At 35.0% G+C, this 23294-nt stretch overlaps 1 protein-coding gene across 2 annotated transcripts in view; it reads left to right on the top strand.

The window, feature by feature from the left end:
• Positions 1–23294, top strand: part of WDR72 (WD repeat domain 72) — a 206072-nt gene that overhangs the window by 104429 nt on the left and 78349 nt on the right. For both annotated transcript variants that reach the window (XM_088797215.1, XM_088797214.1), the window contains exons 15-17: positions 12609–13426; positions 16049–16140; positions 20061–20140. In XM_088797215.1, coding sequence (XP_088653341.1) covers positions 12609–13426; positions 16049–16140; positions 20061–20140 — 990 coding nt within the window. The remainder of the gene's footprint in view (positions 1–12608; positions 13427–16048; positions 16141–20060; positions 20141–23294) is intronic.

Here is a 23294-nt window from a genome sequence, read left to right as displayed (position 1 = left end):
GGACTGATATACCGTTAGATACAGTTCACTAAAGCAGGCTCCGCGTTAATTGGTAATGATAGCAAGAATACACAGTTAAGTTATTGCTGAAAGAAAACAAAAAGTATCCAATATAGTAATTTATTACCAGTCAGTGGGTTTCCCCTGCACTAGGTTGTTTTACCCCTGCAGTGGTGAGAGAAAGCAAAAAGGTACTCTAACACTTAGCTGAAAATGGATGCCCTGCTGATACCAGGGATGCCTGGTGGACCCATGATTGCCGGTGCCATTAGCTTGGTAATGTCATCTCTATTGTAAACTCAGCTCCTCGTGTTCTTCCTGTGTATCAGCTGCAGATTGAAGGCTTTCTCCTTTGTCTTCTATTTGTGCTGCCAATCACGCTGCTTTCCACTGGCCCTTTGGAGGGTGACAGTTTTTATTACCAACAACTATCTTTAGCAACCCTAGGGCTCGATGGGTCTAAAAATGAATGGCTGGCTCTTTCATTTACACTTTGTTGTTTGAGTTACACATTGCTGAGATATTTGTTCATTCCTATCATTCCACCAATTCTTTTCTTTATATTTTTATATATGCTTATAAAAATAAAGACATATATGCTTTTTGTAACCATTACATCCCTACCTGCTTATGATTTTCTATACAATTAAATCACTTGTTATATAAGATGAGATGTATTTGGTGCAATATGAGCAAAGCCCTTTGTAGATCTTTTTCATTTAGTCAATCAATAAAAAAAAAAAATCCTTTAAAAATAGTTACTGGTTTCTGTCAATGAAGATAAAATTCCCATAGAAAAATATAAATGAGCTCTTTTGAACATCTAGACTTTTTTCCATAAAAATACCTTAAGATAAACTACATAGCACTGAGAAAAGATAGATTAAAGGAAAGAATTTCCTAATTGCAAGCACAGACATGGTAAAATAAATTTTCACTTTTCCAATTGTATATGGGACATGTGATATGTGTTTTTGGTTTGTATTTCTGTCTGCTTTAAAATAGCCCCACCTTTACAGAATGAGTGAAAATCAGTAAGTATATGGATACTTCTACATTCCTCAAATACTTGCGTTTACCTCAAAGATCACTTTATTTCATGACTGATACTCCATTTTCCAAATCATGATTGAAATGTATTACTGAAATAATAATGTAGAAAACAATATTAACTTAGCATTGATCATTAAATACAACACTTAAACCTGATTTTGTTTTCATAACTGAGGGTCCAGGTGGTATATTAAAAGTTTGTTACTGCATAAATCCTTAATGGATATAGTCTTTCTTACATTTAGTTTGCATATATAAAAATAAATGATGTGTTATTATAACTCTCCATAGAAATGTCTTTTTAATTAAAGTTTAGCTGTTTTAGGTTAGATCATGGAAATTAATAAATTGTTGAAAAGTGTTATTTTCTCTCTTTCTCCACACAAACACACACAAATTTCAGCAATTATCTGGGGTTATTCGCGACTAAAACTAGATCTATGAGGAGCTAGAAAGCTCTAGACCAGAGTCAGCCTGTCCTGGAGCCTGAAGTCACCAGGCTCTGTGGACTATATTTGATGACCCCAAAGGCAGTTTGGTGGGATGCATTTCCCAAGCCATCTAGTTTAGAAACCATAGTGCTTTGCACTTCAGAACAAGTAGGGACTTCAGCTTTGAGTGCTAGAATGGAGCTTTATCATCTTTTCAATGACAGGTAGAGGAAGGCATTTCAGAAAGAAAAAAATAAAAATTCCTGTTTCTGCACTTTGAGGAATTGTTTGACTAGCTGAATTCAAGTTTTCTACTTAATAAACATCGAAGTGTTATTACATTAATTAATCAATTAGCTGCTGGTATGGACACCAGGCACTCTTTATGCCCCACGTCATAAATACTCATAAATCAAAGAATCCTTAAGTCAATATCTAGCTTAACTCTGAGTTGAAATTTTTAGACCAAATAATTTTAAAGTAAAATTATGTGAAAGCTTTTGCCATGGTTAAATGTTTATGTATCATTATATTACTAACCATTTTTTCATGTTTCTTCCTAAATTGTATTTTCTACCCTAGAAACAGCCAGAGGGCAAGGCAGCAGACAAAAAAGGAGCTCTTCCATCAGGAGTGTGAGTCTTGTTAGGAAAATAACTAGTGTCTTAGGGTAAACCAGTGTGGGATTCTCCGTCAGCTAATGGAAATGTGTATTTTAAGGGAGGTAGCAGAGTTCCCAGAATAAGGTGAATCCCAATGGTAAACAGCCTTCAGAGACAAGAAGGTAGATAGGTAAAATAGCATTTAAGTCATGCTTTCCATGAAATTTTTATGTGGTTGTGTATATTAAATCAGTTAAAGTAGATGGCATGTCTTGATATATTTGAGAAGGGAAAATATAAAAGCATTTTCTTTTCCTGGACATCATGTCAGTAATTTGACTTTTCAGGTATGGTTTATGTTGTAATTTAAGGCTTTCCAAAATACAATGTAGCAGTATTGGTTTTCACGTATCACTAATGGATCAAGGCTGAATTTTAGGAAATGCGTGCTTGACAGTAGTACAGGGAGGACCCTGACATTTATAGATAGTAAACAAACCTCTCTCACTCTTCAAACTTCAGCCTTGTGTTAGCCTGCATTATTATGATGCTGTTCTAGACCATATGATTCCTTTCTAGACCATAGAAATAAAATGTGTGTATGTGTATAAATTTATTTCACGTAGAAATGAGATTGTATTATACATGCCGCTTTGTTAAGTCAGAAATATTTGGCGGACATCCTTCTATATCAGCACGTGCACATTATCCCGGTTAGATGTTTAACAAAGCCTCCAATAAATACTACTTTAGTTTTTTCTCTTTCAGAAAATCTTTGATGGGAAAGGTACTTGGGATTATATGGTCATATGCAATCATTAGTAGTTTATGCTGTTAAAAGAAACCTGGTAGTCTTCCATTTACCTGAGGTTACTGCATAAATCAAATTTAAATGACAGGGATTAAAGAGGGGTGGTTACTCACATAAACGGACCTAGGAAACCATTTCAACTTATCCAATGTTAAGAAAAAAGTATGTGCTCGCTTCGGCAGCACATATACTAAGAAAAAGTATGAATCAAATGATTTTTTCAATGAAACACAGCAATACTCATACAGATTTAATTTATAATACTATACCATTCCTACTATTATTGAACTTTTTTTTTCCTGACAGTTTTAGCAAATGCCAAAGGTTAAAAAAAGAAATAAAAAGAATGAGAATGGAAAGGATGAAACAAATTACCTTTATTCAAATATAGTAATAGTGAATATTCTATATTAAAAAGTATGAACGGAACAGAAAACCTAATAAGGCAAAAAATGAAGTTAAGCATAGTAGTGCTGAAAACAAAACTCATATACCCATACAAAAAACACTACTTTGAAAATATAACGAATATAAAAATTCCATTGATAATAGCAGTAAAAATAGAATATATAGGGATACCTTTAATAAGAAATATGCAATACTCATATTAAAACACGTTTTTAAAATTACTAAAAGATATGAAAAATATCTTGATTTAATAACATATTGCAATCCCAGAGGGAAAGCCCAGTATTTTAAAGATGAACATAGTCACAAAATCTATACAATTAATAACAATAGCTTTCAAAATCTTTTTGGTGGGTTTTTGGGAACTTGATGAGTTGACTAGAAAATTTTTCTAGAAAAATAAATGTATAAAACGAGCTAAGAAAAAATAGGAAAAAGAGGAATGATGTGCATGGGGTTTCCTTCTCAGATGTCAGACATCTCTATCTGTCACCTGTCTGTCTATCTCTCTCTCTGTGTGTCTCTCTTTCCCTCTCCCTCTCCTCTCCCCAGCGCCCCCATGAGTCCCTCTCCCGATTTACCTATCTGCAATAGAGTGCAGTAGTGTTTCAAGAACAGACAAATAGATAAATGAAAAAGAAAAAAGAAGAGTCCAGGAAGGAGCATGCATATAAATCATAATTTGCTTATAGGAAAAGATGGTACTTAGAATCCTAGAGAAAGTTGATAAGTGGCTTTTGTATAATTGAGCGTAATTTTTGAAAACAATAATAATATCCCTTCTGTCTACCTTTAACAAAAATAAACTTCAGATGAATAAAAGTTTTAAACATAGGAAAATAGATTAATAGAAGAAAATATACAGTAATATTTTTAGTAATTGGGTTGTGAAGGACCTAACAGTGGTAAAACTTATAAAATAATGTATATATATAGTTTTTGCTATTTGAAATTTTTTTTAATTAAATTGTAAAAACCCCAAATCTATAAAATGTAAATCCTAATGAGACTTGAAAAATATTTGCAATATCTTTATATACAAAAGGTCTTACAAATTGATAAGGAAAAGTTAAAAATAGTGAAATAGGAAATTAGACAAAGATTAATACTAGTCTCAGAAAAATACAAATACTCATTAAGGTTTTCTCAGTAAAAAACATCAATGCAAATTTTCTATTATCAGATTTATAAATTTTAAAAGAAATACTGAACTCCTCAGTGGTATGACAAAATAACTTATATACACTTCCTTTTGGTTGAATTGTGTTTTGAAACAACCTTGCTGAAGCACAGGCTAACAATTTAACCAACAATTTCACCCTGAAATTCTCTTTCAGAGAATTTTTTTAAAGAACCAGGAAAGTGTTCTATGATTTAAAGCATAGATATGTTCAGAGAACAGATAGGAAACAGTGGTTTCCATTTGTAACTGATGGAAAAATGGCTAACTTACAGAACACTTTTGTTCTTTTCCATATTACCCCAGATTCTGCATCAATAAGATGTTGAGGACACATAGTCCAAAGGCAAGGCAATGACATCCAAATATACCAGGACCCAAGAATGGGGGCACCCTAACTGGGTAGAAGCTCTGGGTAGAGGGGAACCCACTGACGGAGGAAATCTGCTAGGGAGCAGGTTGACTTTTGACTGACCCTGTAATTAGGTGCTTAAATGGGCTAGTGTTGTGAGACACTTATTTTTCACTTAAGCGACAGTTTCTTAAGTGAAATTCTCTGGTCACATAGAGGTTAGAGATGGGCTTACGGAAATGTGCAAGGTTAACACACAAGGGCTGAATTCCAAGTTACCATAAACAAAAGCGTACTGAATGATTTTTTTTAGAATGTACTGGATTTTATTTGTTATTCTTCAAAAAGACCTGGAATAACATCTTCAAACGTGATGTGTCAGTATTGAATAGTCACTAGAGGGAGAAAGTGTTTCCACAAGAAAAACTAGTGTTAAATGTGATAAACATGTTAACATATCTTGATTGGTATTAGCACATTACCCTCTAAGTGCAGTCAACGTTTCTAAGGTTGTTTTGAATAAGGCAGTGTAAAGATAGGATGGCTAAAACTTCAGTTAAGGGGACTAGATGTAATATATATGGCCATTTAAGGAGAGAAGCTGATTGCCCCAATCTCTGTGGAAAAAAAAAAGTCACTGTCACTTTACCCAGATATGGACCAAGACTAAAAGGGTACCCCAGGCCTTAGCGAGAAGGACCCTGCAACACCATGACAAGCTTCTACCATGATAAATCCCCAGTGTCTCCATAAAGGGCCTATTTATTGGGTGACTGTACACGGGGGGGAGGCAGAATAACCAAACATTTAGGACTAAAGGACTAAAGGACATAGTTTACCTTGATTCCAGAGACCCAAAACACCATCAGGGCTCACTATTAAAATGGGGCTTACAGGCCATAGGTGAAGCGATGGCTAAAGTCCAGTTCTATTCTGTTTATGTATTTGAGAATTGAAGAATGACTCATGAGTGGGCCTGTGGAAGGAGAAGTGGCCCAAGGTGGGGAAAAAAAGTTTCAATGTAGTTAGTTTGGATATTCATTTTAAATACCTAGGTAGTTAATTTCAAAGGTTTTGTTTTTACTATGCAATCACTTATCGTATTTGTGTTTTGGTATGGTAGATCCGGTTATGATTGACAGATACAAGCATTGTCATTGACAGATACAAGCATTTTCGACTGTTTCTAGAACTGCATGATGACAGTAAAATAGCTTTAACTGGGATGTTGGCTTAGAAAATTTCCACCTTTATTGACAAAAACTTATTTAAAAAAATTGAATAACACGCCACTGCATTTGAGACTTTAAAAAAAGTTTTATGCAGAATAAGTAGCAGTACAGTGTAACTTGAAGCCAGGCCACATAAGTGTTTGCATTGAAGCAATAAAAGAAAAACAGCAAGCAGCCCCAGCAAGAGGTTGAATTGTATTCCCTAAGTTTGTAAATTGGTTGCTCGGAGCTTTGATTTCATTTTCCCTAAGAAATAATAGCAGCAGGGATGCAAAGCGTGCTTGGTTTCTAGGCCAGCTCACTAAAGTTCCTTTAACCCATGGTATTAATGACATACGATACTCGTATGTTACTAATAGCAGCATTTTAAACTCTACAAAGTCACCCTTTACAGTGATTTTGTAAGAAAATATATCCTAAGCTCCCACCCAAGAAGAGGAATTCCAGTGCCTTCCTATCTGCATGAAGGCAGGGCTGTAAACAGCTACGTGAACATTGCCCTGAAGCACCATTAATTTATCATTTTCCTAAGTGTAGGGATCTACCTAGGTTTGCTCCATAATCTGAGCTCTTCTGAGTTGAAAAACAGTCTTATAAACATAGTTGTGTTTCACTAGTTCTTGCCATATAGTTATTCATAGTAGTTTTCTAATTTGCCTCTACTGAATTTTTAATATAATTCCATATTTCCTAATAGTTCCAATAAACTATTTTTCATTCATTCATTTTATTTTTGCTTTTTTTCTTTCATATCTCCTCGGTCATTTTTATGAATGTTGTTCCTTCAATTTTTCTTTGATGATTACTTTTTCATTCCATTCTATAGCACTTATTTTGTCTGGAGTAAATATACGTCTCAGCTTTTATTTTTCAGCTGTTTGAAAACATTAAACAGTTGTTACCTTTTGTATAAAATTTACAGTATAACCATCAAATAATTTCTGTAACCGTGTTCAATACACAGATAATCACATTTCCTCACCCCCCCATCATCTGTGCCACCCCTTACTTGAAAAATTTCCATTGTCAAATCTTTTGATGTGAATACTTTTCCTTGAATATAGATACATATTCTGTCATTCCTAATCTTTTTTCCCTGCATAAATTCACACTTGCAGTGCATCAACTGTGACTTCTAGTTTTTGTTTATTTAAAGCATAAAAACTGAAAATGTGCAGGTAAGCAGAGTACAGAATTCTTGCATATTTTTATGATTATTTTCCAGTCTGTTACAATGACCTCTCCCATACCTAAATAGCCAGTGGTATTTAGAGTGACTCATCACCACGGGTTTTTTAGATGACTAAACTTTGTTTTCTTAGGGACTGTATTTTACCTCAGTTCCTCAATTTTCACATAACTTATTAAAATATGTATTATAATTAAAGTTATAAGTGCACATGAGAAAAGGAGGTTGAGAGCTGAAAGAGGTGATTTTACTGAAAAGCAAATATCTTTGTTCCTGTGTTTAGAATGCAGAAAGTAGAAAGTAGTCTACAGGTGGTCTGAGGGATTGGAGACTATCAGTTAACCTGATGAGTTAGCTGTTAAAAGGATGATTATTATTTTTTAACTTAAAAATGATACTAAAATTATTAAAATAATGCAGCATTTTCTATTGCACAAAATTTAGATTACGATTGCCAATGTACACTAATTCTTTAAATGACTACAGAATGAATCGAATGTGTTTTGTTTTGTTTCTAATTGTAGTGCACAAAATGTCACCTTTTACTACTTCATGTTTGAATTTCACAATGAATAATGAAGGCAGAGTCATTTTAGAAAAGTATTTAAAGGATAAGGAACTTTTCCACAGGCTCTCTTACACACTTTCAATTAAAATATTTTTCATTTGAAGCATCTTAATTTATCCTTCACTTGTTAACTTCAGTTGTTAGCTGGATCTTTATTTGTCAGTGGCATTGAGTGTGACTTGGATAGTCGACATCACTGTCCGGATTCTGTGTAATCCTGCATTTTTAACAGTATTTGCTATCTATTATGCAGTTGAATTGCATGATCTAATAATCAATCAGAACCTGACTAATGAATGGGGCTGGGCCTTTATGTTAGAAAGGGAGCAGGGTTTGGGTACTAATTTTATATGTTATCAGTTCATTAGTGAATATTTTCATGCAGTGATGACTTTTCCTTCCTTACACATCTCAGTGAATATAGTGCTTTATAAAATAAATGCTTAGTTCATGAGGATCCCTTGTATAGCTTGGAAATGACAAATAACAAACATTATTCCAGTCTTTGAAAAATTTAAGTGGAGGATGTCTTCTAAAGAATAATCAGAAAAAATAGATTTGGGAATCCTGACTTGGCTATTTTTGAATAAATTACTTCTCTATCCCTTGTTTTCCCTTAGTTTAAGGAGAGGGGGTCAGCTTAGATAATTTCTAAACTCTTCTTGCCTTAACATAACTAAGTATCTAAAGTATTTTTGCAGCTCTTATCTATATGTTTCATTGCTTAGTGTTTAAATATTTGTACTAGATCTTATTACACAAAGTCACAAAGGTGAGAAGATGAAGGTAGTTTTAGCATTGTTTTACCACATGTATTTTGTGGTCGTGGTAGGTTGGGCAGGTCAAATCCTTTACAACAAACTCAGTGGGGGATCCACTAATTTTCAGAGAGAAGTTTTATCAAAACGTGTTGTTAGTGCATTTCTACCTTCAAAGGCAGGGAGTAAAACCAGCCTTGTTTAACCATTTTCCCTTTGTGAGTCAGAAAAGAGGCATAAGCTGAACATAGTAGGATGAAGGGAAACAAAAATTGACTTAAAAAAATAGAGAGAGAGATGTTAGACTTATACCTTCAGATGTATTACATTTTTTCCCTCCAAACTTTTGGGTCTTTTTGTTTTTCCTTGTTATATATCTATGGGGTAGTTGAGAAGTTGAATTTTGTGTTGTTTAGTTTTACTTGTCGTTTATTCTTTGTCCTTGCGGGGAATAGAGGAATAATTTCTGCCCGCTGGCCATCTGGGATTCTACTTGCAGACTTTCTGACTGGTCGCTTTCCCCAAAGGCTGTGTACTCCAGACAAAGAGCTCAGTGCTGAGTGCCTCTTCCTACTCCCCACCTGCTGTTCCTAGCATTCATATGTAGATACAGCAGTACCTTTATACTCCCCAGCCTCACCAAAGTTCAGAGATTGGAATGGAAGATTGTCCTTTCCTGCTACCCTCCCGCTCTGCAGACTGTAAATAACACCACCCCTCTCACCTGGACTTAGAACTTCAGGGAGTAGGAGTAAAAGTGATGTGATACCCTTGAAAAACTAGCACCTTCTCTATCTATGCAAAGCCTGGACGACACATTTTGAGGAATTATCTATCAATCAGAGAACTTTCTGTAAACAACACATGAACCAATAAAATTCATATTTAACCCTCACACTTAAAAAAATGTTTATAATTAAATTTACGGGGGTGACATTGGTTAATAAGATTATATGTCTCAAATATTTGCAGTTACATACATGGAATGAAATACTTTTTGTACTTGATTATTTGTTCTAGACTTTTTTTTTTGTTGTGACCAGATTGATGGATGTTTCTAAAACACTTCTGTTATAATGGTGGTTTAGATATACTTTATCATGGTAAAAGTAATATAATTATATTTTTGCAGAACATCATTCAGTCATGATGTAGCAGGCTACTTTTGTCTGAGGAATATATTGTATATAGGTAACATAAATATAAATAAGGTTAATATTTACTATAGCCTTTGCTAAGCATTACTAAATATTGTGCATACCCAATCTAAAATATGTGAAAACTCAGGAATTGCTGTTATAGGCATTCATTGTCATTCTGTGTTACTTATGTCCAAAACAATGGTAAATACTCCTTTTAAAGTCCTTTGGTGACATGACTTTAACAATATACTATTTTTTAAAAGAGTAAATTTTAATGATAATAGGCTAGAATTATATTTAATCATTTTAGTATATTAAAACATAACAATGGTTTATACTTATAATCTAATAGACTTGTTTCCAAATGGAAAACAACTTTGCTGTATGCCTATGTTAAATAAATTTGGAATAACATTTATGATTTGAAAATACTAGAAAACGTCCAGTTGCTCTTGAGGCTTAAAGTGAATGTATTTAGGGACAGACACAGGATTTTTGTTTACAGCAGTGCAATGAGCCTATTGTAGCTGTGTAGGTTACAAAACAAGAAGATGAGACCCCACCGGGCAATGTGCATATTGCCAGAATCATTGTTAAGATTTTGATTGGCTCAGTAATTGAGGAGGTCTAGACACTATGGCCAGAGAAGATTATAGCTTTGGGGAAGTGGAGATGCATACGAGGGCTACATGCATGGTTTATACATTATTTTGTATGTACTGAACATTATATAATAAAATAATGTAAGAAACCCTTTTTGCTAAATTAGTAGGAACTGAATGGTGTTATTACCTTAATTTCACTTGTTGATTACTACTGGTTGTAAACATTTTTTTCATATTTTAATCTCAACATTATTCTTTGGCAATTGCTAGTGATGCTATTTGCCCATTTTTCAGTCTATATAGTTCTCTTTTTATTTTTGATTTGCAAAAATTATTTATTAATAATTATACTAACCCATATACAATTTTATTGGTAGAAAATTGTGTTTTTAAGTTAATCCTCATTTTGTTTTTTCATCTTTAAAATTTTTAATGGTTTGTTTTTTAATTTTTTTTTTATGATTATAAAATAAATGCATCATCACTGCCAAAAAAATCCAAAACTAAATTTAAAGAAACCCTAAAGTGTAAATAAAGATTATTTTAACCTCTTCTTCCCAATTAACTGTTAACATTTTGGTGCATGTCCTTCATAAATACAAACACACACACAAACACACACACACACACACACACACACACACACACACACAAGATCTGACAATTAAATTCATGAACTCATCCTAGAAAAAGTGCTACATAAACTTATTGATGAATATCACTATGGTCACTTTCGAAGTACTCCCGTTGGGAAGCTATGCACTGATGCCAGAGCCTAGTCTACCCTTCAAAGCAATTTTAGAGCTCTTTCTCTGGAATGGCCATCAGAGCTGTCATTGTATTACCCTTGATGTCCTGAATGTCATCAAAATCTCTTCCTTTCAATATTTATTTTATCTTCAGGTAAAGAAAGAAGGGGTCAGATCGAGTGAGTAGGGAGGGTGTCCCAATATAGTTGTTTGTTTACTGTCTAAAAACTCCCTCACAGACAGTGCCGTGTGAGCTGGTGCATTGCCATGATGTAAGAGCCATGAATTGTTGGCGAAAAGTACAGGTCGTCTAACTTTTTCACACAGCCTTTTCAGCAGTTCCAAATAGTAAACTTGGTTAACTGTTTGTCCAGTTGGTACAAATTCAGAATGAATAATCCTTCTGATATTGAAAAAAGGTTAGCAACATTGTTGCAACAAGTTTGTGAACTTGTCAGACCTCGAGTGTGTGTACAAACATATATATGCAATACACACACACACACATATATATATATATATATATATACACATTTGTGTGTCTATATATAAATGTGTAAAAGTATATATTCACACACACAGTTTTATTAAAAGGAGATTTTTTTTTTGGCCATATAGAACACATTTTCCCCCATTAAATGTAGTTTTACACCATTTAAAAATATTTAAACGGTAATACATTGTATGCATATGCTAATCACTCACTGAATAAATATTTATGGAGCCCCTTACTAATGATGTATTGCAGCATCATTTTATAGGCATTGGGAACAAAGCAATGTGCAAAACTCTTGCAAAGGTGGAGTTTGAATGCTCTTGGGGAAAATACACAGTAAACAGATAAATGTTCCAGATAAGATAATCATAAGTACTAGGAAGAAAAAAATAAGCAAGGAAGAAGAGAGAGTATGGATTGGCATGAAGCGATGTGGTACTCCAGGAAGGCCTCATAAATGAGCAGGAACATACCTGAAGTATGGGTGCCCACCATACCAATATTTAAGGCAAAATCATTTTAGATAAGAGAAAGAACAAATGTCAAGTCCACAAGGTGAGCCTTTAAAAAAACCAAAGCAATTTGATGTTGGTTAACATTTAGGTTTGGAGTGACCATTCCTCTTAAAGATTTCTAAATTCTTGCAGGTATTCTAACTGTTCTTCTCATTAATGTTCAAACCTACTTTTTCCCTGTTATGTGTCTTCATGGCCATATTGATAGGAAGATGTGAAAGTGAATCTGATGCCATGTTACTCCATAGGCCTAATTTATATATTTTTTAGAGGAAAAATAAAGTTTTAGAAAGGAAAAAAAGTGTTTAAAGTGTATTAGCATATAGACTGTTTAATTTAGTGGGGAATTTTTACAGCTAAGACAAAAATATATTAAAATGACTTGCCTTTAGTTGTACTGCTACTTAATACTTTCTGTTTATGTCATTTTAATATCATGGACCATTAATAAAATCATTTAGAAAATAACTTTGACACATAGGATTTTTGTTTGTTTGTTTGTTTTAATTTTCCTTAGGTGGCTGATGCCAAGTCTTTCTCAGGTCCTTTTAATGTCCTACCTGTGAAGACAAGATGGAGTAACATTGGCTTTCATATCCTTCTATTTGACCTGGAAAACCTTGTTGAACTTCTGCTGCCAACTCCAATCTGTGATAGTGACCATTCCAGTTCGTTCCATGGTAGTGAGATCCTGAGAAGAGCCAGAAGCACAGTAGAGAAGAAAACATTGACGCTGAAAAGAAATAAAACTGCTTGTGGTCCTCTCTCAGCAGAGGCACAAGCTAAGCCTGGTAGTGAAAGCTCAGCCCAAGGAGATAATTCGATAACATTCTTAGAAGAAAATGATGGCATTAAAAGGCAGAAGAAAATGAAGAGCTCCAAAAAGACGCATCCTAAGCCATCAAGAAAATTGGATGCCAACCTCATAATAGATGCAGCTAAATTGCTCCTATCTTGCCTGTTGCCATGGGGAGTGGATAAAGAATTAGATAATCTCTGCATTAAGCATCTCAATATTTTGAAGCTTCAGGGTCCTGTTTCTTTAGGACTTGCTTCAAATGAAGATCAATTCTCATTGATGTTGCCGGGTTGGGATTTATGCGATGCTGAAATCAAAAAAGACTCTTCAAAAGTAAATTTATTTTCCAGAAAAGTTTTGGATTTGTCAAATAAATACACGTCCACTCTTCCAAATCAGCCTGGGATGCCAAGAAGACTGGAAAATAATTGTGATTCTTTGCAAGAGTCAAACACTATAGTTTATTTATTGAGAAGAGTATTTTTAGTTAACAAATTAGTTAACATGCCTGTAGAATTGTCATGTGGAATTGACAGGTAAGACATGCCTAAAAATTTTGACTATTTCTTTTTGGGATGTTAAAAAGTTATCATTATTTGCTATATTCAGCTCTCTAGTCTCCCTCCTCTTCTTCCTTCCTTTCTTCCCTCAGATGAAGAATAAATATGCAACAACTCCTTTAGCTCAAAACACATTTAAGGAAATATTCCTTTTAATTTGGGGGATTGGAGGACAATTGGGCAATAAATCTGTGTTTTACAATTTATTCATTCAAAAAATATCCATTGCTCTCATAATATGTACCAGGAAAAGCAGAGTGCTACATGCTGAATGATTCGATTGATTGATGGATCGATCGATGGATAGTTAAGTACATAGATTCATACACACCTTGAAATCCATTGTACTTGCTGTGAATTAAGTATGAACAAAGAACATTTAAAGTAAATGCCCATGATGATATATTTTCTACATCATCAGGAAGATGATATATTTTATATATCATCAGGAAAGTAAAAGTTTGAAAATTTCATAGCTCAAATCCCATACTAGAATAGAAGAGACCATCTGTAATTAATTTATATAAAGTATAGTTTAGTAATAATAGCTATTGTTTTTGAGTGTTTAATATTTACTGTTCACCATGTAAGCTTTTTACATACATGATTTCAGTTAACACACACAGCAAAGCTGGGTTACAGAACTATTATTTTGCACATTTTATAGATGAGAATATTGAGGCCTATGGAGAGAAAGTATTAACCCCAAGATTAATTCAGCTCCTTGGAGGCTGGTACAAGGCTGAGCACCAGTCTAATTCCAGAGCCTGATTAATTACTAAGCTTGACTCTTGTTTACCCTCTCCCATTGCTAACATTCAATGTAGTTTTTTCATAGTTGATATTAGAGGATTTAATTGAATTCACTACATGCTTACTCAAGATGTACTTAGCACTAGCCTACAATGGAAATATAAATAAATTTCTCATTTGGATGTGAACTCATTTAAATGATAAAGATAATGCACATGAAATGTGTAGAAAACACTGAAATAAGGTAAAGGAACTAGGACAAACATTTGTAGTACAGGTAAGTATAATGGTCAGTGTAAAGAGAATAATTAGGGTGAGAGGAAACCATCAGAAAGCCTTTATAGAAGAGAGAGTGTTTGAACTGCTCGCTACAAGGTGGTAAATGGTCCTTGACATTTCTGTTCTTTGATAACTCAGGTTAACAAATATCTGTGCCAGGCACTGTATGGTAGACAGAGTTTGTGACCTCAGTGAACCTACAGTCTGGTAGCAAGTCCATATGGATCACATAGGATTCAGTACGGTGCTTCCTGCCGTTATAATGCTTCTATGCTTTCTGTGCTACCACCGGGTGGTCTGTGTTCTGTTCAGTGGCCCTAATAATGAGAAAACATAGACTGGCACATTTTTGTACTTACTTATCCTCCATTTTCCTCTGTTTATTTTAAATTTTATTTCATGTTTTAAATTTTAGATAGGACTCTTTTGCTTTTCTTTCTATTACTAAGAAAGTTAACATAGCACCTAAAGTATAGTTTAAAAAATTCAGTCACCTTGGAGCCTGAAAACCTAGGAATGAATCCTCGTTTTGTGGTTTCACCAGCCATGTGGCTTGGCACTAGGCACTTGGCCCTCTGGGCCTGGCTTTCCTTGTTTACAAGATGAGGTGGGTGGGATAGGGGATCACTTTCTTCAAACTCTTAAAATCTTGGGCTGCTAACAAATTATATTTGTTTGCCTCATTATGATCCCACAAGAGCATAAGGGACACCTGCTTGCCAGAGGTGTTCCTTCTGAGTTTGTTCCTGATTAGGAAGCACCGGATGAAGAGGATGTGTCTTGTGCCCTTAGGGGAGAGTATGGACTGACCTTCAGCGTGCCTTCCATTAAATGGCCTTAAAATCATTCCCACACATTAGTTAATTCTTTACAAAACTCTTAATTAAAACAAATGACTGAATGCAGGTGTCCAAATTCGAGACTGCTTCCCTAAATCAGTCACTTCAGCTTTGAGTTGCTGTTAGAGAATACATGTCCTTTTTCAAGAAACCAAAATGATGTGTATTGGATTTGTCATACCAAATCCTTCCAACAAATTTGGCCATTTCACTGTGGTTGTAAAGGCTCAGAAATCCTCGTATGTGTAACAACTGGGCACATGACGTAACTGAATTTTAAGGGAAGAGCTAACTGCCTCTGAGAGCATCATCAGACAGTATCTGGAAGTTGCTGACTGAGTCACGGGATTAGAGTAAAACCTGCTTCCATCAGGTCCTGATGGTACTTGGGGAGAATTCTTTGGCAGATGTCAACATATTAAGATTCAAAAATTGATTGCATTAGGTACAAATTCCAAGACCTAAAGTAGCAAGGCCCTTTCTGCACAAGTGGGTCACAAGATAATTCTGGTAAACCAAGATTCACAATTTAATTGGGATTAGATTTTAGATAGGAGGCAACGTGGGGGAATAGGATTCAGCAAAGAGATTCATGTGGAAGACATTGCTTAAAATAATCTGTGTTCACTTCCCAAATTTGTTAAAATGGTCCTGCACGCATATGTTTATTTGTCAAAATGTTTTTCACACATTTTTACTAATATCCTTTAAATCTTTTTGTCAACAGTTCTTTCAAAATGGAACCGGTACATAACAAGGTGAAAAATCCTGGGAATGATATTTTGCATATCTCAAGCTTCTACAGTTACTTACGAAATGGTAAAGAAGTTACAGATATATTCTGATTTTTTAATTACTTCCATGATATAAAATAACTAGTATTTCTTTAACTGGATAGCACACTACAGTTTAGAATGAGCAGTGTATCTATGTCTGCATTTCACATGGTTATAGTTTTATATTCTGCCAAAATTGAAATATATATGAATTTTTGTATTAAGATAAATAACAAGACATGTACTGTGATGGATTTCATCAATTGATTGTTGAAATGCCTGGAAGTCTGAAACTTTCTGAAAGTCTGAAATACTTGGATATTAAATTAAGGTCATAAATGATTTATGAGGAAGTTTATTGCATCAATATCTTTATCATCAAATAACTGACGTTTATATTAGGGGATTTTAGAGTTAATTCATGTAATGGTCCTTGAAATCTTCTGAGTGACAATCTTGGTGTTTAGATTTTCTTTTGATGCCAAATGGCTAATTCATCCCCCAAACCTGCTTCTTCAAATCGTTGACATATCAGTAAATGGCAACTGTATCTTTCTAGTTGTTAGGGCCAAGAGTTTTGGTGTCATTTTGACTTTCCCTGTCTCTCATGCTCCACATCCAACCTTTCAGTAATCACGTTCATTCTACCTTCAGAATATACCCCAGATTCTGACTGCTTCTTGCCACTACACAGCCGCCCTTCTTGAGCCTTAATCCCCTCTTGCCTGGATGACAATGGAAACCTCCTAACCAGCTCTTTGCTCCTACTTTTGGTTCCTACACTCTATTCCCAAGCAACCAGAGTGATCTATTCAAAACTAAGTCAGAACATCATGCTTCTGCTTCAAAACTTTTCAGTGTCACTCTGAATAAAAGCCGTAGTGCTTAGGATAGCTCACATGTCCCTATGTCACCTGGTTGTTCTACTTATGTCATTGTACACTCTCCCCACACCTTCCAATCTGATCTCATCTCTTTGTACACATTCCCTGCTTTCAACGGTCTAGCTACGTTGGCCTTCTTACTCTAACCCAAATGTGACAGGCAGCTCTTAGGGCCTTTTCACTGGCTCTTTCCTCTGCCTCTTTCCCCAGATTCCACAGAGGACAGCCTGCTGCCCCCCACCTCTACCCTGCATTTTTCAGTTCTTGCTCAAATACCATGTCATCAATGAAGGTATCCTCCCTTCTCCCAGCACACCCCACCCCTTTCCCTGTTTTACTGTTTTCCACAATCCTTTTCACTATCTGACATACTATATATAATTTTCTTCTTTTGCCATCTATCTCCTGCTAGTAAAATGTAAGCTCCATGTTTTGGGTTCTTTTTCTTTCTTTTTTTTTCTCTTTATGACAGTTTTATGCACTGCTATGTTTTCAGTTCCTAGAACAATGCTTGCAAGGAATTAAGCAAACACTTTTGGATTAATGGATAAATAGTGAATAGAACAATGGCTTTGGAAGTAGACAGCTAGGTTCAAAACCCTGTTCTGCCACTCGCTACTTATGTAACTTTGGGCATGTCTTTTACTCTTTTAAAAGTTGTACTTACTACATTTGTAAAATGGGAATAAGATTCCAGACTCGATGTGCATGTTGCCTCCAAAGCTGTGAAGTATATAATCAATACATGGGGATAACCTGAACCAGTACATAGGGGCCCTCTCAGGGCTATTGGAAAGAATCTTTGGGATATTTAAAAGTGGAAGTTTATAGTAGCTTCCAATTACTGAGTGCCTAGTATGTTCCAAGAATTGTGCTAATGATTTTACATATATTGTCTGAATCAATGTATAAATGACCCTGCATAGCAGGAGGAACTACTGTTTTACCCTTTGAAAAACTGGGGCTCAGGGAAGTTAGATGACTTACTCATAGCCATAAGCAGAGGGGTCAGGATTCCAACCCAACTCTAATTCCAAATCCCTTGCTCCTTCCATTATATGAGGCCACGTCTCACAGTTATGATTACAAGTAGTGTCTCCCGATGTGGCTTCCAGTCTGGGTTGCCTGCCTTCTCTAGGTAGTAGTCCTTATTGGGGCATTTATCCTCATTTTCATTTTTTATAACACTCAGAACAGGATTAGAATTTAAGGCATAATATAGATGATTTCTTCAGAGACCGACAGAATAGCTAACCAGAGCCAAGGAGGCCCCAGCTTTTCCTCTGACGGCCCCAACCAAAGCAGCCTGAGCAACTACTGTTATTACTTATGAGTCTCCCTGATGTTGAGAATTGGCATTTATAGCATTTAAAATCCAGTTAGGTGCTAAGGAAATGTGGTTTTGTGTTTTAATAATTGGAAGATGAGACGTAAAGGGAAGGAAGACATTCATTTCAAACTAGTCTATAAAGTCAAAGCCTGAAGAATAAAACAATACTCTGAGGTACTCATTCCAAAGGTTTGACAGGAACCAGTACCCACTTTGTCAGCAGGAATAGTGACTAAGTAATATTGGTAAAGCTGGGATGTTTTCTTTTTATCTTTCCCCCTTAAGTTGCAATTAATTCTTTTAATTCACTGATATTGCCAAGAAAAGTCGGCTCTCATTTCTACCACATATTAAAATTTTAACATCACATTAAAGTACACTGTGAAGTACCCCATGATGCCAGTAAGTAGTTACAGTTGAGACCAGTACTTACCTCTTTGATGGTAGAGTCACGAGGTCAACAAAATGAGAGGAAGAAAGGAGAGAGATCAAAAGAAAATGTTCTCTTACCTGCTGAGCTCATGAAGAAATGGAAAACAGGACTTCAAAATTGTAGTGCTCTATCGTACTTACATGTTTTATGCACTGATCTTGGTCATTTCAAATTCATATTATACTTTCCTTTAGGAAAAAATAATGATATTAATGAGTCAGACATTTCTTATACATTTCTTTCATGTTCTCAGTTTATATTATATCGAATACCTTCTAACATATCTCACTTGACCACTAATGTGATACACACACACACACACACACACACACACACACACAATCTATTAATAAAGTAAATGGTGATTCAATGAAATACATATTGGACTAATACTAATTTAAATATTTAATACCAGGATTTAAAACATATATTAATACATTAATTTAAATAGACAATTATAGTAATTTTCCCTCCAGCACGAGCCCTAATCATCCTTTCTTATCTCATTCCTGGGAGCTGGCACCTAGATAATATATTTTATTCATCAGAAAGCCTTAATTCATTGATTTTTTTTTCACTTGGATGATAATATGTACATTTTCAATTAATGAAAAGGCACTTATGAAGTGCTTTTTTGTGTAGGAACCTGCTGGGCACTCTATGGATCAATTTAAATAAAACAAGACCCAGCTCTTTCTTGAAATTTCACACTGAACATTAAGGCAAATAGATAGAAAGGACACACAAGAGGGCAAATTTAAAAGAAACAATACATAACAAAATGAGGCAAATTAAAACATAAGTGCTACACCTATTGATCAGAGTAGTATGGCTGGGTAAGGACAAATCAAAGGAAGTCTTTTATATGATTTCTATGTGAGAGATGCAATGTACAATTTCAGGAACTATTTGTATAAGGAAGGAATTGTAAAATTTGGTGGTCTGTTTTAGGTGAGAATATCAGTCATTGCTTTTTGTTGAAAAAAAAAGTACAAAGATAAGTTTAAGGTATAATGATGAATTTGATTTCATTTGAGTATGTACTAGTATAATTGTTAGAAATACATATAAATTAGTTAATGGTTCTCGACACTATTCATGAAAATTATCTGAGGTACTTTTACAAAGTACTCATGCCTGCCCCAACCTCTCCCTGAGACCAATTAAATCAGAATCTCTGGAAGACTGACGCTGGGCATTAATGTTTGTGAAAAAAATCTCCCCAGTGATTCCAATGTGCAGCTGGAGTTAGGAACTATTGGGGTGCATCCATTTTTAATACTTTCAAGATATAAACATGTTTTGTACATTTCTAGGTAAAAACGAATCCCATATACCCGAAGCTGACATGTCACTTTTGAAGCTAATTTCCTGTTGGAGAGACCAATCTGTGCAGGTATGACACAGTTCATATTCTTGTAATTATGGAAGCGTTTCTTGCTGGTAAGATTCATTCATACTCCCCTTTACTTGAGAGAACAAGGAAGTACCTCGTCCTCATAAAATGTCCTCCCAGGGCATTTTGTTTAACAGGCCTAATGCAGAGAGTAATAATGAGAAGAAAGGTAGAAAATACCATATGGAAGGATGCACCAAGTTAGGGGGTATGAATAGGGATTTTTATGTTGTTATTGGTAACTTATTGTCCATTAAGATTTCAGTTTGTGGCAGAATTGTCTATTATTTTGTTTCTAAATGTGCCATGACACAAAAGTCCCTAGGCTTGGGAATTTGGTGCGTATAACTAGAACCATTTATCCTTCCTAAGAATGTTTCATCTGTGGGCTGATTTAGAGAGCCGGTTTCCTCAATGCCCGATTTAAGTCTTTCCTCTTTTCAGGTCCTAAAAACTAAGTGCGTAGCTTTGTACAGTGCGCAATAAATATCTCTTCATTGATTGGATGAATATTTATTGGGACTTTATTCTTCTTTATGAGCTTAATGAATGTAAAAGTTGTAAGATGAGAATAGCACTAACTCCAATTACAAATGTTATTCTTGGTTACAGGGAAACAAAGAAAGTTAACTTAGAATTGTGCAGTTGACACCATAAAACCAGATGAACACAATTGGAATGGCTATTGAAACTTATTACCATGGCCTACAAGTTTCTACATAATTTGCCCCCAACCTAACCTCTTCACTCATCATTCTCCTTCCTGTTTGTGATATTAACCACATTGACCTTTTTATTTCCAGAACACACAGCGCTCATTTCTACGTCAGGAACTTACTGTTCTCTTGGGCAGGAATTCTCATTTTTCCACTCATCATTTGGGTCTTTGCTCAAAAGCCAACTCCTTAGAGAGCTCTTCCCTGGTCATTCCATCTAATATTGCTACCGTACCCTCCCCAACCCCGTATTTCCTGTCACCATCACATTACCCAGTTTTATTTTCTTTGTTGTGCTTGCTTTTAATGGAAATTATACCATTTGCTTTTTTGCTTGCTTATCTTATGTCTTCTCACTGTTATAGAAGCTTGCTGAGAGCAAGGACGTGGTCTCACTCACCCCTCCGACCAATGCCCAGAAAAGCAGTAGTGACAGTAGCCAGTCAATAAATATTTAATGAGTGAATGAATAGTTATGCAAAATGCCTCTGTGATAATGAAATGACCAGCATATTAGCAATCACACTAGAAGAGTCTTATTAGAGGTGAGATTCCCCCCCACCCCAGCAGCCAAAGAACTCCTCAATGGGGAAAAAAATCCTTAAGGAAAAGAATTCAAGAGAACAATTATCCTCAATTACTCTAAATAAAAATCTTTCGTAGTTGTTCATTTGACCTTCGAAGAAGTTTTAATGTGATTTGAACATGTTTGGACTAATGGATCTTTAAGATTCTGTGATTCTATAACCTTGTACAAAATGCTGGCAGCAGTACAAATATTCCCAGAGCATTTATTACTCACTCTAAGGGAAGTCCAAGCTTCAGTTCTCCGCTCATCTCTGTCACTAACCTGATGAATGCTTCTGGAAGATAGGTTTAACTTGATTATTTATTTCCTTCATGTGTAAAGTGGGAAAATGAGAATTCCTAGGCCCTTCAAGAACAACAGAGAGTTGTGCAAGTATCCATTTAAAGGCTTCATTAACCAATCCTCAAATTCCTAATAATGATCTTCATTTAAGCAGTTAGTCGAATTATGTTTACACGAATCTACTTTTTAATGTGTTCCAGGAACACTATGTAGTAATGGAATGCTACTGTAAAGTAGAGCAAAATCCAACTTTAGAAATTGAAGGGTGTTATCTTGAAGGGAGGGGGTAAAAACGAGTTACTTTTACAGATAAATGAGTTTGTCTGGAGATTGTCTCAGTGGCTTCTCATACATGAAACATGCCCAACATAGAAATAAATACTGGAAAAGCAACAGCGAGGTTTTGGGGTTGCTAATTTTCATGTTTCTGAAGCTGCACTAAAGTTCTTGGGATTTTATAATCTAACACCAGTGGGTGACATATGACATTTAGGCCACCAGGGAGAAATGTGGTTTTTCCAGGAGATGTTGCAAAAACATGAAAGGCCAGTGTGAGCCCGAGTGTTGGGAAAATGCTTTTATACCAGAAAATCTGGACATTGGCACTACGAGCAGGCCGTGGGGGCTCTTATGAGTTCTCAAAATGTTCTTTGCTATTTTATAGTAGTACTTTGCTCTTTCAAGGTGTTAGTAGAAAATCCTGAAAATGTTTATCTTGCCTATGGCACAGTAATGAGCATATGGCCCAGATTTGTGACTGTCTCTTTCTAGCCAATGGATTTGTAAACCTTGTTTTGAATCACTGCATATTCCCACATAAGAGTGTAATACTTTGCATATCTGTATTTTCAGAGAAACTTATTTATATGCATCTGGAAGATAGCTTTATAGCCATAGTGCTTTCAATTCTATCTCATTATTAAAATCACAAAATTATATAACATATTGTCTAAAATTTTTATATTTGGGGGGGGTAAATGTTATTCCTACCATCTGCAAAAATTTACTGTATTTGTATACTAGAGAAACTCAAGTAATCATAGTTAGAAATTATCAATAAATTCTACTTTCCACAGTTACATTTTTAAAGTGTACAGAATCTATTTCAATTCCATTAGTATTTATTAGTGCCCACTGTATACCAGATACTGTGATAACGTTATTACCTGCTTATAAGATGTACCATTTCTCTGTGAATTGGAGCCATACTTTACTGATTTCACACTGAACATAAAGTATGTATTTTGAGTCTATTTCCAATGGGTATGTCCCATTCAGTATTCACTTTTAAGTTTTGTGGCTCTGAGTATCCTACTTATTACAGTTAATGTGTTTTATTCTGTTATTTTTGCTTCCTCTTATCTTCAATGATATATTAATTATTCTTATAGTATGCATTTGTAGTGCCAAATATGTCAAAAAGCTGCCAAATTCAACAGTTTAAAAATGTGGTCATGACATATAAATCTAATAATTAGAAATGTCAGATGAAATTGTATAAATCCCTGTATATTTTTAAGAAAGAATATTGATTCAAGTTACTATAGGCTATTACAATAAATCCAGT

Source organism: Rhinolophus sinicus, chromosome 3 (assembly GCF_057876585.1).
Source record: "Rhinolophus sinicus isolate RSI-liver-muscle chromosome 3, RSI-T2T, whole genome shotgun sequence".
In the NCBI taxonomy this organism is placed as follows: domain Eukaryota; kingdom Metazoa; phylum Chordata; class Mammalia; order Chiroptera; family Rhinolophidae; genus Rhinolophus; species Rhinolophus sinicus.
Note: the sequence above shows the minus strand (reverse complement) of the source record. Positions and strands in the feature narration are given on the sequence as shown.